The sequence below is a fragment of the Silurus meridionalis genome, chromosome 1 (assembly GCF_014805685.1).
Source record: "Silurus meridionalis isolate SWU-2019-XX chromosome 1, ASM1480568v1, whole genome shotgun sequence".
NCBI lineage: Eukaryota > Metazoa > Chordata > Actinopteri > Siluriformes > Siluridae > Silurus > Silurus meridionalis.
In genome coordinates, this window is record NC_060884.1 from 27,467,370 (window position 1) to 27,484,718 (window position 17,349).

At 35.0% G+C, this 17,349-nt stretch overlaps 1 protein-coding gene across 1 annotated transcript; it reads right to left on the reverse strand.

The window, feature by feature from the left end:
* Positions 1-4,326: 4,326 nt before the first annotated feature.
* On the reverse strand, positions 4,327-15,538 carry pomgnt1 (protein O-linked mannose N-acetylglucosaminyltransferase 1 (beta 1,2-)). Its single transcript, XM_046858543.1, has 22 exons — positions 15,364-15,538; positions 13,812-13,962; positions 13,619-13,721; positions 12,601-12,716; positions 12,289-12,354; positions 11,497-11,610; positions 11,293-11,410; positions 10,832-10,930; positions 10,593-10,720; positions 10,386-10,456; positions 10,199-10,274; positions 9,248-9,331; positions 9,104-9,145; positions 8,951-9,009; positions 8,667-8,739; positions 7,483-7,611; positions 7,253-7,378; positions 6,550-6,614; positions 6,423-6,467; positions 6,153-6,288; positions 5,429-5,538; positions 4,327-5,348 (listed from the first exon to the last, which is right to left on the reverse strand). Exons 2-22 carry the CDS (start codon positions 13,929-13,931, stop codon positions 5,267-5,269), a joined length of 1,962 nt encoding a protein of 653 aa, XP_046714499.1. The 5' UTR covers positions 13,932-13,962; positions 15,364-15,538; the 3' UTR covers positions 4,327-5,266.
* Positions 15,539-17,349: the final 1,811 nt, after the last annotated feature.

Consider the following 17,349-nt stretch of genomic DNA (forward strand, 5'->3'; position numbering starts at 1 on the left):
TATGAATGTTATTTGGAAGCTGCCAAACATTTATTAAACAAATGAGTACGAATATTTTAGAAGTCAAAGCTGGTATAAGAACTTACTGTATATATGCATACCACTGATACAATTAGGAATTCATCAAAGTAAGTAGCAATATAAACAAAAATATACACTTAAGACAAGTTTAAACAAACCGACTGAAATCAAAAGATGTGCTCCAACCATGATTTCATCAGTGACTCCACCATTTGCTGAAATTAAGTCCTCACAGACCGTCGCTGTTCTAGCAGTCAGTTTATTTAAGTAATCCAAAGTGATTTCAATTCCTGAACGTTGAATTGGACTTTCAAAATTTAGCAATTTTTTCATCAGTGTAAGATCTACTGATTGCACATCAAATCCATTACAGACAGAATTCCAGCTGATTTTTCTTGAGACATTTTCATGGCATGGTGCTGCAAAATGGAGTGATAGCCTTCCTTGTTCATAACTACTTGTACCCTGTACAAAACCTCCCACTTGCAGCCCCAACACTCCCCCAACACAATGCCATTTCATCCACCATGTTCAACAGATCATGAACTCCTCCAACATCCATCTCTTTTTCTCTGCACCTCAAATAGTCTCCTCCATGATGCGAACACCTTAAACTTAAACTGTCGAGAGAACTTTTTTTATCATGTCAATAGTGTGTTCTTTTGGTGATATAAATCATTTTCCATTATTGGCAAGTCACAGATTATTTTATTATACATTTTTTTTTCTTGTATTTCTTTGAAACTCTGCCTAGAAACAGAACATCCTGGAGTCTCCTATTCACTGTTAAAAAGTTTTGTTTTACAGGGAATATTTAATAAAGCTGCTAGCTGAGGACCTGTGAGGCATCTGTTTCTCAAACTAGCTGCTTTGATGTTTTTTTATGCTTCTGTAAATTTGTGCACGAAGGACTCCGGCTTTTCTTTTTCTCCTGGATAGGGCCAGTTTGTGCTGTTCTATGAAAGAAGTAGTGCACATCTTTGGAAGATAGCTTGAGGTCCTTGGGAATTCCTCACATGCAATAGATTTTATTTCTAAACACAACAACAGACGGGCGAGTTTCTGAGGAATGTGCTTTCTTTTCTGGCCACTGTGGACCATAATAAAAGCTACAAATGCTGATGCTTCAGATACTTGAGCTGCCCAGTGATGTCCAGTTTTATTGCTTCATTAAACAGCACAATGAGTTTCAGCTGTGCTTAAATAATTGCACAAGGGTATTTCTAATGATAACCTTTTAGCATAATGACATTAACTAACACAAAGTATCCTTAGAACACAGGAGCAATATTTCCAAAGAAATAACCTTAGTATGCCTGTGTAGATTTTATTTTATTTTTTTTAAATGAGCTTGATATATTTGAGATATAAAATGAGAATTTTGATCAATCAAATTTTTTGTACTTCAAAAGAATTGCTTTACTTTCAAAATCCAGGCCATTCCGAACTTTTGAAAAGTAATAGGTAGTTGTATATTGTGCACATAAATACATTGTAACAACAGCGAATTCCAAATGTTAAACATTCTCTGCACTTTATGTAAATTATGAACTGAATAATGTTATTGTGCCATTGCAAAATTCATGTATGTTGGAAACAGCTTTAAATGCTACTGTAAAGTTCACATTTTTGTAAAATGAAGCGTGGTATATAATAATAAATTACATTTTCAAAAGGGAACCACTGTCATAACATTATATAACGGGTGTCTGTCCTACGAGGAAACATCACCCATCACATATTTACTGCTTCGATCAATAAACTTCACGCCTGCTCATTATTTTGACATCTGAAGCTTTTTAGATTCACTCATCGAAAGAAAGTCTAGTGGCCATTAATTTTTTAGAACTGCAGTGAAGAAATGTTATATGAAGGAAAGCAGATGAATGATCATAGCTTTCAAATAGAGCAGAGAACATTTGATTTATTGTCTCTATTAGACAATGATGTGTTAAGCAAGCACATATACCGTGTTTGCAAATGACAGGCAGATGTCTAGTGCTTTAAACATAAGATTTTAGATTTAATTCAATTAAATTTGATCTGTATAGCACTTTTTTACAATGGGCATCGTCCCAAAGCAGCTTTGCAGAAATGAATTGCACCTATAAATTTTAGCATCATAAATTATTACCTATAATTTTATGCCAGTGGCGAGAGTGACATGGAAAAAATCTCAGAGATGGTATGAGAAAGACACCTTAAAGAGGAACCAAACTCAAAATGTGAAAATAGATATAAATGCATTTAAATCTGAAACTAATGAATCAAATGCAAAAAACAAAAGCGATAAAGCGCATCATGAGATGTCAATAGACTATAGAATTAGTGGGTGTTGTTCTTCTCGTACTACTGTAAGATTTTCATTTTAAAAACAAAGAATAATAAACGGTAAACTCTACTGTAAATACTAAATAAAGAAATTAAAGAGCAATTGCACAAACATAAAATAACTTTTCGGTAAATGGAAAATATAGAAAATTACTGCAGGGGATGAAATCTTTGATTTTAAATTCTTTAAAGACTCACTGCAGGAAATGCAACACTGAATACTTGCTCATCTGATCTATATCTTAAATCATACATTTTGCTTTTAAGATGGTAAAAAGTGATTTTAATCAATGGTCCTTGAAACCTCAATGCAGATAAATCCACACAACTACATTTACATCTGAAACCGAGATGAGGATGAATTTGCCTGGATTTCAATGCCCACACAATTTCCTATTCAGAACTGATTTGCTTGCGGTGCTTTGTGTTCACCAGAACTGCAATGAGTCACTCTGTTCTTCTGTGTACTCAACTTTCTCCAAACTTCATTTTCAGTATAATAACACCGCAATGAGGGCCTTCAAATAGAAACAACTACAGGAGAGTCTCTATAGAACATCTAGTTAAGTAACAATTAGGGGGAATTTACGGTGTGGAGGTGCAGTAAGTATATTAACAGAAATGTAGATGAATATCCAAAGAGTGAGATGTCATAAGATGTAACAGTGCGGCTAAAATAATGTTTCCCAAGCTAGAATTTTAAAACACAAAAATTAGTTTAATAACTTTTTTTCTTTGCTTAATTATGTTGGATCAACCAAGTAAATTATTAGATAAATAAATTGTCCTGCAATTCAGGGCAAATAAATAAACTGTGCAAAAGGACAAAAACAAAGCGTATTGTAAAACATCCAATTAAAAAAATTATAATAAATTAAAATAAGCACTACTAAACTGTTGAAGGCAAAAAGGTGTTAAATAAAATTTTTTAAAAAGGGTAAATTGTTAAAGAGTAAATAAACTTACTGTAAAAAGTATAAGTATAATAAAAAAAAAATAATAAAAAAATTCAATTTTATTTCTATAGCACTTTCAACAATGGACCTTATAGAAAAAAAAACAGCTTTATACAGATAAACAGGTTATAAAATGTGAACTTATAAATTTTAGTGCCTATAATGCCTATAAGTCTATCCCCTGATGAGCAAGCCGTTGGCGAGAGCGGCACATAAACACTTGATGGTACGAGGGGAAAAAAAAACCCTACGCAGACTAACGCTGACAAAGCTGATCAAGTGTCTTTAACTAGAAAAAATATTCAGACATAATAAAGCAAAAGCTTATAAACTTTTTATTTTATTAAGAAAGTCCACAGCAAAATACAAAACAAAATTCAGAAATATAGAAAATTCAGCAGTGAAATGTTTAAAAGACATGAGGACCAGTGACCTTGAGTCCTTATGAATAAACATATTTTGCAAATGAATATTCAGTGGTCAAACTAAAATATAAATTCAACACTTCCAGTTGTACTGTTTATAATTTAGTGATGAAATGGTTTGAAAACATTGTACAAGTCTCTTACGTTAATAAAAATAACCGTCACGATACAGAAAAACCCTATGAAAGAATTGAGAGTGAAAAGATAAAAGAACATTATCAGTGTATAGTGTTGTATAGACCTGTAGCTGAACTCATCAAAACCATAACGCAAGCTCGAGGGACCTCTGACTAATGCAAGCGTGTTCGATTCGAGATCAGAGAAGAGGTGATGTTTTCTAGCAAACAAGACATACAAGAACTTCCTTCGGTCTGTAAAAAAAAAAAAATGCCTATGGCTACAATACGCATTGATACAAAGACCTGCCAATTCTCCCGTTTGCTAGCTGAAGGCATCTAGATGCAGCCTTGAACTAGAAAACTCCACCTCAGGCAATGATTTGTACTAGATGTTCTCTCTACCAATAATCAACCTCAGGTGATTAATAAATAAAAACACACATGCACCTCTCATCTGAAATGCGGGACTGAAAATATGATTTTTTTTTTAATGCAAAAATATATGCCTATAAAAAAACCTGTAGCACTTTATTTCAGGTTCTTTATAGGTGCTTCATGAGAAATGATATGACGCTACATATGCATTTGAAATCGACAGGTATCAGCTCTCATAAATACTGCTTTCGTATTGACATGTTTGATGGCGTTTAATGACACTTGACTTTAGAATGTCGTCATGACGAGGAACTTTGTAGCGCAGCATTCTTCCAGTAAAGTGACATACTGGTGATGTAACATTGCTCATAACCTTAAATGTTTTATGAATGCAATGTGGCAATATCTTGCTCTGTATTTATTATTGTAATAAGCCCTTAACACTCCGTCACCTCAAATCAAGATGCCAACTTGACGTCAAAATTGATATAATTATCCTTTATAATAGCTGATCTCTCCGAGTATTGATTACCATGTATTTCAACTTACGCCAGTTATCACAAAAGACTTATGTAGCCTTATAAACACCATGTATTAAGTGTCAACAACTAGCTTAACATTGTCAAAATAAATAGACTTAAGTTAAAATTGACATACTGTACAACCTAAAAGTATTCAGTAGTGTTTAAAAATCAGATTCGTTTCCACACGTCTTGCCCACGTTCCTGTTCATAACTTCTATAACAAGTAACAAGGCGCTTTTCACCTAGTATTTGACATGACATGCGTCTCCCATCGCCGTTAGGACACGCAATTTCCCATTAGACAGGAAGAGCTTCTCTACTCACCATTTGCATTTTCCTCACTCGCAATATTTTCTAGTCGGCACAGGCAGCATGTTACAGAGGATGCTCCAGTAGAGAAGCTGTAGCAGCTGTTAGCAGCTTTTGCTGTGGCCTGAAGGCAGAAGGTTCTTTGAGCACAGGCCTAGTGCAAGTGGGACCCTTTGTTTAATGAGACCTGTTCAACTGCAGCTGCTCTAGAGCTGCTCCACAGGGGCCGCCTCGTCTTTAGGTGGTGGCTCCAGGTGAATAGGGGTAACATGGGCAGGCTTCCGAGTGCTGTAGGGGATAAGTAATGTTTGCGAGGTTTACAAACGCAGCTACGAAGATGCCGAAGAAGTAAAGGATGTAGGACTTACGAGTAAGGCGAGATAGGAACAGCTACAACAAGGACGTGGTTTTTCTTTCGGAAGTGCCTCCAGAGGCCTCTGTGATAGCCCCGTACGTCTAGATCCCACACGTGTAGGCACTACAGATAGAGAACACATCTCTCAATCCCCATTCCTTTGTTTGCAAAAGTAGCATGTCTGAGTCACCACTAGAGGTCAGTAAACATCATGAAATATCTGGGTGCATAGTGAAAAGATAATAAATGCAGTGTGCATGTGTGTTGCTTTTTTTCTCAGTTCATAATGTACAATTATTTCAATATACAACTCATTTATAATTTCTTGCCATCTTATTTTTTACTTTGAGTTATTTGGGTTTGTGGTACTCTTGAACAACACACAACAAAATAACTCCTTGACCATAAGTGAACAATCCACCAGTGCCTTCATCAATCATTTCTGGATTTGTTCCTAAAAGTTCATGTGGATCACTACATGCTTTTCAAAAGCAACAAAACTGTGACAGTAAACAGGAATTCAACGGATTTAATGAATGAATTTATTTAATTAAAAAATAAAAGGCAAATCACAAAATAAATAAATGAACACAACACACACAGAGTTTGTGTATTTTGTGCTTGGATTTCCGCCCTATTTTCCACACAGCTATCTATACAGGAGATCTAAATTTTCTTTATTTAGTTTCAAAACTAAAAGTAATATTTTCCACATCATTAATAAAAGAAAGTTGTACCTTGGCCAGTTCAGTCCAGGTGCTTGTGTCCGTCTCCTGCTCCATTTTGATAAACATGACGTAGGTCTTTCCTTCCGTGTCTGGGATGAACGAGTCTTCACATGGGTTCTTGCTGTGATCCAGAACTTCGGCCTCCCTGCAACAATACAAAGCTGATAGTTCAGTATGGTACACGTCATATTTCTTACATGTTTCTCTTAACAGGCCATACATTGAATACAAAAGAGAAAATAACTCGAATGCAACCTTTTATCAAGAAAGTGGATTTACCGTAACAGATTCTGGATCTCTACTTCATAGGCATCTTTCTTCAAGCTATTCATTTAAACATAGAAGCATACAATTACATTTGAGGAAATGGTTTGGCTTTATTTAAACAGCTGAATCTCATACATACCCATCAATATTTCTCATCTGAACATTTGGGACGGTGTTAAACTTGTGTTTCTTAAAATATACTTCCTGCACAGAAAAGCAATGTTACAATACGCATTATTACACATTTGAAGGGCTTTTTGGGAAATTAATAAAAAAAATAAAATAAAAAAAAAAAACACTGATTGTAGTAAATGTTAGAATATTTGGCAACAAATCTTTTACAAAATGGATAAAATATTAGCTTTTTCCCTTTTGAGATTGAATAAAACATTTAATTACAGATTAATTTAAAATAGTTAAAAAAACCTATAGTGCTTATTTATTTTGATAGCAGAATGTCAATTTTATTTATTTATTTAATTTTTTCCCCTCATTTTTGTGTGCCAACCCATTTTAAATGGTTCACATCAATGGTGCTGGGAATTACTTACAATTTTATTTTATATTGCACTGTGCCTTGAATTGTATTTTGCATTAATTGCTGCATACTGCCAATATTGTCTTTGGCATGTGATGCATATGAAAAAAAAAAATGTCATGTTGTAGAAGTTATGCATTATGATTTGTTGACAGAAGGAAATATTTTAAAATAAATGTTAGCAAATTAAAAAAAAAAAAACGAGTATTTAAAATATATACAGTATTAAGCAATTATTATAGTCATTCGTTATTATGTAATAGTTTGCTCGAGCTACAAGCCAACAGCCAAAATCATTACTCACATGGAAGTAACCGTTCATGTTGAGGCCAACGATGCCAAAGTGATACGAGCGGGAAACATCAGGAATTACGCACTCTCTCCCCTTCCTCTGCTCTGGCATGCGCATCCACATATCCCAGTCCCACAGCTACCAGAGAGGAAGCACACATGAATGTATGAAATGAGCTTAATAAGGGTATTGGTTCACTTTTATGGCTAGAACAGATCGACCAAATATGGTTATTTTTGGACCTTCTCAGGGGTAGGCCACTTGGGTTCCAGTTCATCCTTGTAGAGAGTTTTTTTGAGCACCCAGCCCAGACCAGGCATACTCTCCACCCTGTAAAGCAGTGACGGGTCCTCGGCTGTGTGCTCATAGCCCTAAAGACACAAAGGGAAAGAACAGACTGCTTTAGTGTATTATATACATTGCCTTTTAGTAGCATTCAAACAAATTTTAATCCTGATCATCTATCCTGCAAGAACAGCTCTATTCCATTGGACAGTGTGGTGTTTGGCATGGAGCATTAATAAATATCCAATCACGTGTTTTGTCGTTAATTCAAATGCTGAATTGATTCACAATGTGTCTCCATATCTGTCCTGAATTTGGTTATTGTTCTTACTAAGTCACAAAAAGCACTGAAAATGAGGAATTGTGCAACAGTGCTTCTAAAGGCAGTCATTTACATAAGACTCAAGCCCTGAGGAGAATTTGTTTTTGCATTGTAAATAGCTCCTTCTGCTTATCATTCTCGAGCTCGAGAACAGAGGTTTGAATTGCTTGAGAATGTCCTTAAATAGTTTTTTCCTAAATCATTCATAATCAAATGCAACATTCTGTGTATGGTTTTCCACAGGGATCCATACGCTGCGTTCTTCTTTGCTGGTATGTGTTTGAATCAATAACACACAGTGTTCGACATGCACGACTACATATTACACCAATCCTGGTGATATCATGTTGGTTCCAAGTTTAAAGAAGGTTTTTAGTTTATTATTACTGTTATCAGGTTTTTTTTTTTTTTTGGTATCTATACGTTTCAAATTGTTCTCTAAGACTTATGTGTTATGTCTGCAAAAAAAATAATTATTCAGAATAAAAAAAATAATTAACTGAATTAATGCAGTACCTTTTTTCTTCACTTTAAGGCTAAAGACTTATTTATATTTTAAATGCTATACATAAAAGAAATTTTTTTTTATCTATTTTCAAAATTTTTTGTTTTTATTTCTTTCTATTCTCTTGTAGTATTCAACATAACTAATTATTGCAAAGAAAAATAATCATTTTAAATAAATCTAAATAAGAAGCAAACATTGAATTTAGATTAATGTAGCACTGTATGTTTAGTACAGTGTCCAATCAAAAATTATATTTACTGCAACTTGTACACAATATATCCGAAAGACCAAACTATTACTGTTAAACTCACCTGATCATTCCAGGCTGATATGCAATAAATGCTCTCATCTTCATTAAGCAAATGAATGGTCTGACTGAGAAAACTAAAAAAAAAAGAAATTGCCACTTAAATAAAATACATTAATAAATATCAATTGGCATGGCACAGTAATCTTTTATTAATGCTTATGGTTTTTCTCACCAATTGTATAGAATTAAGCAATTTCCTAAATTCAATAGAGGTTGTAACTGTTGGAGTTTGCTGCCCTCTAGTGAGCATGACTGTGTACTACAAACATTACTATGCTTATGTACCTGTAAAAATCTATGGAAATATCCAAATCTTCCTCCAGGACAATTGCAAAATTTGCATCCTGAAATCAACAAGGATAGGTTAAAGCAACAAAACATGCCTACAACTGAACAGAATTTATGATTTGAAACCCTACTAGATAGAATGATCCTCACCGGATGGAGATTGAACGTTGCAGTCAAACTGGCTTTGTAGTGCTATAACAAAATCAATTGTGAAGAAAAATTACTACTCTAAAATTCCTTCAAGAATTCTTTCATTCTGGTATTGTATTAGCATATACAATCCTAATAAATCACCTGGGACACACGGGCATTTTTAATGCTAATGGGTGTGTGCTGAACTCCTTTAAGTCCAAACAATTCCACCACATCCATCGGCTCCTACATTTACAAAGAATTAGTGTGTGAGAACTTTGTAAAAAGTTAGAATTAATTAAAGCTTGAATAGGATCTCGGGAACAGTATAAAATATCTTTATTTATTCAAGTAGCTGTGAGGTATTTAAAAAGAATAATTTCTGAAAAACATTAAAACATCTCTATAATTATTAGATGAACTCTGTTTCGTGGATTTCATATACATTCCTAACAGATAAAATTTAAACAGAAGGTTAATGACATTACAATGACAACCACAGTTATATATCAACTACAGTATTCACTTCCTTTTTTTTTTTAAATGCAGTTTGTATTGTAGAATCAATATGATCCGCTTTGGCGACCCCTAATGGTAGAAGTAGCATATTGTAGCATCAAGAACCCAGCATTCAGGTAACATGTAATTTTATCATTTTTGTGAGACACGTGCATGTTCTTTTTATTAATATGCAATGAACCACATCATTTAACGATTTACTTTGACCGAACAAATGTAAAACTGAACAGATGTTGAGCTTTATTTATACTGAAAAATCCTTAGCGTTTTGAGAGGCACCGTATGATCAGAAATGATTCCCATACTAGCTTCTTTTTTTCAACTTTTTGCTTTAATACTTTAAGCTAACATAAGAACATAAAATCAAACTGTTAGCACTCTAAACATTGAATCCAGAAACCAGAGTTCAAGTCTAGGTATGAAGTTAGCCTTGTCCATCTCCGGGTTTCCCCTTTTGGTATTAATAAAGCTTCAGGTTATCTTTTGAAGCCGTACTCATTTATTTATGAATATTGCTTAATTTTACTCTGAATAAATGTATGTGTAAAGACATCAAATGAGTATCAAATATAAGGAAGACGGAAGAAAGCATACCTCATAATAGCCATCAATAAAAACAGTGATCATTTGTGGGTTCACGCCATGAGAGGACAGGAGAGAGCGCAGCATTCTGCAGACACAGTGCACAACAGTGCTGTTGATTTATCAGACATACATCACCTTTATATATATATAAAAAAAAAAAAAAAAAAATAAAAGCAGGATTGGACTCACTACTGACCTGTAGAGATAGTTTGGTCTGTTCCCTGCAATGACAGCAACTGGGATGTTGTAGACATTATTATTGGGAAGCTAAACAAGACACACAGGGATACATTTACTCTGTGTATATATACAAAATACAATGGGAAGATCTTTGAAATGTTGAAATTTGAACATACTAAAGAAAAAAAAAAAAAAAAAAAAGAATAATTCAGTATGTTCCTACTGGCTCTGGGTTAAATTCTATTGGTGCTGGATCCTTGCAACTGCAGATGCTTCCATAACCCTCCACTTTACTGCAGAAGAGTTTCCTCCTTCGGTTCAGCTCTGTGTCTGCCCAATGACACTCTGCCTCTATACAACACACACACACACACACACAGATGTGCTGTAAATGTACTAATAAATGTTGAACCCTAATAAACCAATGCTGATGATTATCACTGGAAAAGAGCAGGACTGTACCTTCAGGAGCTGTGAGTTGAACCTCAGTCTTCAGCAGTACAGGATCTCCCCAGGTGGAGAGAGCAGGTGATTTTGAGTGCTTTTCCCCATACACCTGACCTAAGAACACAGTTTTAACACATTGTGACTGAATGGGTTTCACTGTTGGTGTGATTTTTGACTCTCCACATTAAACATTTCCAAAAATATAACCATAGTTTTTAATGTAGTGCCCCTAAAAAAAGTAACAATATTCTGAAAAGGTTGTGAAAATCAGCCTATCCACTTTATCTTTTGTATTAAAGAGGTGTTTTACTTAGAAATTGTCTAAAAAAAAAAATTGGCAGAAGAACGTCCTAAGCATTTATGCTTAAAAAAAAGACCTCAAGGTCAACTCTTGTAATTTTTTCAAACAAAAAGTATGTAAAAAGGTTTTAGATTTTGATTCTAAAACATGTCAAGACACTTGTTTTGTGTGTTACCTCCTTTTTTCACAACCAGAGTCCACATGTCTCTCCAGCTAAGAGTAGCAGCCACCTGACTGCCCAGTCCCTTCAAAAGATTCTTGGCAGCATCTTTCAAATGGAAGGTTCCCTCATCCTGATTACAGCACACAGGGCAGCTATTACCACACTACCACACATACTACACATCCAAAAGTCAATTCATAAATATTAAAGGTTGACCTTGATTGTGAAGATTAGGACTCTGCCACGGGTGACCATGTTGAGAAAGAGGATCATGGCTTCATCCTCATGGGGAGAGTAGGTGTCAAACACTCGCTTAGCCATCACATGACCCTGTGCAGGAAGACAAAGAGATTACTGGATATTAAAATAGCTATGTAATAACCAAAAATCTGTACCAATTTAATGCTGAGTGCAAAGATTGGGGATTTTATAAACCCTGATTTTTATGTTTTAATAATTTATCAAAAGAAAGCTTTTTTGTCATTAATATTTAGCTATGTTTGCCTACCTGGATTCCTTTCCATTTTTAACTGTATTTGCTCATGAGCTGTATCTCAAATGGCTTCTTTGAGTCCAATCCATCACTGTACATGCTCATACTACATGCAATGGTTGTTTATTGTACGTTTATCATTTATTATAGTTTACAGCCACCAAGATGGTGCCTGATGGCTGCCTCGTGTGTTGGTATGCTTTGTTTTGTATTGTTTTGTTTGTTAATTATCGGGTTTTCCTAGTTTTTCATATGTTTATATTACAATCCCACCATGACAAATTCCTTTTACATGCAGCCCATGATACTTAATAATAAAGACGACTCTGAAAAACGATGTTTTGTGCCACTGAGAGTATTGCAGTTTATTAATATATGTCTATATGGGATCTAACATGCTACTTTAATTATATTTAAATGTCACTTATAAGACAAACATACAGAGAACACACTTGTTTTTTTTTGTTGTTTTTTTCTCCCCCATCACGTTAAAGAAAAATGTAAACTTTACTTACAGTAGCCTGATTGAGCACTATGACATGTATGCCTCTTCCCTGCTCACGCATCTCGTCCTCCAATACCTGAAGAAAGCAGCCGAAAAACAAATCGATCATTATCTTATACCTACCAGATCACAGCATTTGATCAGCGAGTTCATTTGCACTGTTACTCATCCAGTTACACCACTGTCACAAATTGTAGTTTCTTACTAATTTTCTGATATAACAGATTTTGGGGAAATATTATCTGAACTGAGATGTCTAAAATTCAAAAGATATATAGAGCCAAAAAACAGATAAAAATGCTCTGCAGGAAGAAAAACTCACCGTGGTACCATCCACTGCAACATACACCTTTGAGCGACTAGAGTACACCTCGATGTCTAGCACCTTGCGTCCGCTTGCTGGTCTTTTGGGCGTTTCCATGTTGGCCACGGTTTCATCTGAGGAACAAATAAAATCACAGGTGGAATAAGAAATAAATTCTCACACACACGAAAAATAAATAAATAAATAAACAACACGAAATTGGACGGCATATAGGAAGGTTGTAAAAAATACCAAAATGCACGTAACTAACAAATTTAAAACACTTGGAATAAATAAATAATAGAAATAATTATTTATATATATATAAATAAGAACAGTCATAGTTTTAATACTTTCTATTTACATTTGATGATTCCAAATGTTTTAGCTCCTGTTCTCTTGATTAAATTATAAGAAAGTGATACAGTTCTTCTGTCTATCTTATATCAGAGCTGCTGTTTGTTTACATTTTTCTGCTACTGTGCACCTTATTTTATTTTGTTAGAACAGGTTTCTGGCGGAGCTATTTTGTGTTTTGTGTATTGTCCTGCACTGTTTTGTGTTGTCTTTTTGCACTGTTTGCACCAGTTGCACACATGCACGTTATGTGGCGAGGATCTTTCTACTAGTACTTGGCCCTGTGTTTTTTCTGTTTCTGTTGTTTTATGTTGTTGTATGTAGCACCTGGGTTCTGGAGGAACGTTGTTTCATTTCACTAAGTAGTGCATCAGCTAAATATGGTTGAAATGACAATAAAAGCTTCTTGACTTGACTGTTATACAAAAATAAGTCAACACTTTCTGGCCAATTAGAATCAAGATTGTTATCAGAGCTACGCTATAAAGCTAGATAATGGCTCTGAGATTTCCATACCAACCGCGACCTGAGTTTTTCCTTCTTACCTCAGTGTAAGAAAATGTGTCAAAATCGCTGCCTGTGTTTATCACACATGGTACAGAAGAGGTACAAATTATCTCGTAACACACTGGAGTATTCATCGAAATGTCAAAAACTGACCCAAATATAGTCTACATACCATAATCTGGAGCAGAATCTTCCTCGCTTGCTGCTCTCCTCGTTTCCAAAATTAGTTTGATGTTCACAATTACAGTAATAAACAAAAATAATACAGCACCGCCCTGAGAACACACAAATCATAAAAACTCAAAGCAGAAGCACAAAATGACAATACGATATGAAATGTTTCTCATGTAAATGAAGATGTTTACCTGGCAAATCCGTCGCAGAGCCCGTTTGTTGGTAAGTTTGTATTTCCAGGTAAGGTAAAGGCTACGCTGTTGTCGAGGGATAAAGGGCTTGGCTCGGGGATTCGGGGTCCAGGAGTCCATTATCCCTGTAACTCACTGCCCACTGCTGCTGCTACAGAGGACAAAAAGCACAAAAAAACTATTATTTATGTACAAGTTAAATACTGTTCAAATTGGTGTTATAGGTGAAATGCAAATCTCAGTGGTGCTATGATTGTTTAAGTGTAAATGATGTGTAGGAAATAATACAAAACAGGGCATGCTGTCGCAGGTAAATAAAAAAAATAAAAAACGATTTCCCGATAACAGCAGCACTGCAAACGCACAATGTGGAACTACAAAGGTGAGAAAAGGGAATTGGCGACACGGCGACACTTTCCACACAACCTTTGTGCGGAAAGTGGGCACTTTTATAAATAAGACGCCAGAGAAGTCCAGAGTTTAGAGGGTGGTGCATCAGTAATAATGGTCCATGGGGAAACAGCAGCACTGCAAACGCACAATGTGGAAATACAGAAGGTGAGAAAAGGGAATTGGCGACACGGATAGCACGCACAACCTGTGTGTGGAAAGTGGGCACTTTTATAAATAAGACCCCAGAGAAGTCCATAGTTTAGAGGGCGGTGCGTCAGTAATAATGGTCCATGGGGAAACAGTGTTTCGTATTAAGTTAAATGGACTACACAAATTTTTTGTATTTGAATTGCTCGAGTTACTCGAGGAATCGTTTTAGCCATACATTATATATACACAATATACATATTTATAAATAAACATTTTTGCATTTCATTTGCATTCCTTGCTGTGTGCCTGTACTAGGCAAAACAATATATCTGTTAGAACAGATAAAAAAAACTTTACATATTGAAATCTGTTGTACTTTAAAGTACATAATACATGAAAAATTAATTTATGTAAAGTAACGAAGTAAAAACCCTTGGCTACGGTTCACCGTTGCATCTAATGCTTCTTGTGAAACAAGTTAGTCCCTATTATTGCTTATTTTAGAGTCACAATACACTGATCATCTGTCTTTAAAGTATGAAAATACTGAAGACGTTCGTGTGTATAATTTGTGTTACAAAGCAATGGAACTGGAGACTCCTTCCAGAAAAATATAAAAAACCGTCAGTTTTTAATGAAGTAAAACTTGAATGAATCCAAGTTCAAACATGCGGATTGATACAGACGTGTAATTTGGCTCGAAGCCGGAACTACAGCTGCTGAAACAAAAAACAAAAAAAACCCGACTCAACGCATTCTGACCAATCAGAATGGAGAATTCAACAGCTCCGGTTATAGCAGGATTTTACTGAAGTTCGCGTCTCTTTTTGCATGAAATATGCAAACAGGAGCAAAAAATATAACGCACAATTATTACAACATTATATATGCCACATAAAGACTTTTTCTCTTAATCCGGGTAGCTCACTGCCCCGGTGAGGGAATCTTTGCTAGCTTCCTACCCTTAGCAAGAAAGCAACCTTGTGCATGTAGTTCTAAAAGCGTTTACCTTTCCTCCAGGTTAGGTGTCATCCATCTTCAAAATTATATTTTATTACATTTATAAAGCTTGCTGTCAGCACCTGCGTGGTGCATGCACAAGAATATGGACAGCAAGCGTTATTATTAAAGCTACAATGGCGGCCACGTGTGCTGCTTCCATAATAAAAGTCTAGGAACCGTAAGAGTTCGAAGTGTATTTAATGATTTACACGTTTCTTTGTAATCTACACGTTATCCTCTCTTGGTGAAATATTTTTCGAACAATACTAAATCAGTCCTGGCGTGTGACATTATCCTTTATTATCTGAAATCATACTTGAATGAAATGATATTTGTTTGTAGTCAGTCAATTGTGTTATTGATTTCTTGTGCAATTTCTGTCCTGCTTAAACACTTCAGCTTCATTTAAACTGTAATTTATATCAACAGTCTGTTCAAATGGCTTAAGACCACAATTTGCAGTTCAGCATTTAAGCGTCAATCACTTTAACATGATAAAACTGTATTGAATGGACATTTGGTGTCACCCAGATGAGAAATTGTTCCATTTTGAATCTGGTTCCTCTCAAGGTTTCTTCCTCATACCATCTCAGGGAGTTTTTCCTTGCCACTTTCCCACTGGTTCGCTCATTAAGGTTAAACCTAGGGGCACTAACATATAAATTCATATTATACAACCTATTTATCTCTTTCGGTGATGCAGACTGATCCAAACAAGGACTGCCAGACTCCAGTGTTCTCCTGACAAACACAAAAACTCTATACACACCCTCCCAGATCCATACTGGACTTTTTTACAACTACAACACCCGTGCAATGTTTCTCTGGACAATCACTGCGATGACATAATGTCACTTTCTGACATGTAATCAATTTAGTATTCGTTTTTGTCCTGTTAGGTTCATTTAAATGTACTGTTTGCCCTAAACCAGAAATAAATCCCTTGGATGCTCAGGCAATAGATCTGATTCCAATTATAACATAGGCAATGCTACTAATGCAGCATACAAGTTATTCTTGAGAAAATAACAAACACAAAATGAAAGCAGTTAAAATCTCAAATATTCATTGATAGAATTTAAGAATATGTTTGTCCTCATTTTGTCTTCACTAAACGTTTTATCCTTCTCAGGGTTGGTGTGATGTCCCTCCCAGCAACACATAGGACATGAGAAATATACTGTGTGGACACTTTGACATGTACTTTAACCACTTCATTTAGGACTTATAACTACTGTACATTTTATACACACATACTACCATACTTGCATATTACACATTTAACAGTTGAACCTGCTAGTGAGTAATATTTTCCATACTGTTCATTCTGCACAGAACGTTCCCTTATTCAGTGTATATTGTACATTTTTTATGTAAGTTTTGTGAAGTGTACTACATCAACTATACTTCATATGTTTGGCATGTTTTTGTGAGTTGGGATAAAACCAAAGAAACACACAGACACAGGGAACACATTTAAAACATACAAAAAGACATAGCATAGGCCCAAACCCGGGACAAAACATAATTACTGATCTTTTTTCCAAGAAACCTTATTGCTCATTATTACAGATGCTTTGATAAATCTGCCACTGAACAATATTATGTGTTATGAGGGCATTTTCCCAAAAAATATTTAAAACATTGTTGTTTTAGATCAGGCTATTTCAAGTTTTAAAATACATGTATTGTATTTTCCCAGAATATTAATGCATGCATGTATGGTTATTATTTTGTATTTTTTTATATATATATTTGTTATTACTTTTTATATTACGTGTCTATATAAAAATAAAAATCAGATGCTTTATTTGAATTAGAAGTGTGTAAAATATTGCTATACATCGTTCCTTCATTTCTGGATTCTGTTTACAGTCTGGGGACTGAAAAAGAGTTTTACACACAGCCAGAACACAGCTGCTTTTCCTTAAAGGACAACTTAGATGCATTTTGCTCCATGATTTTGGGTCCATTTCAAGTTTTAAAATAGGAA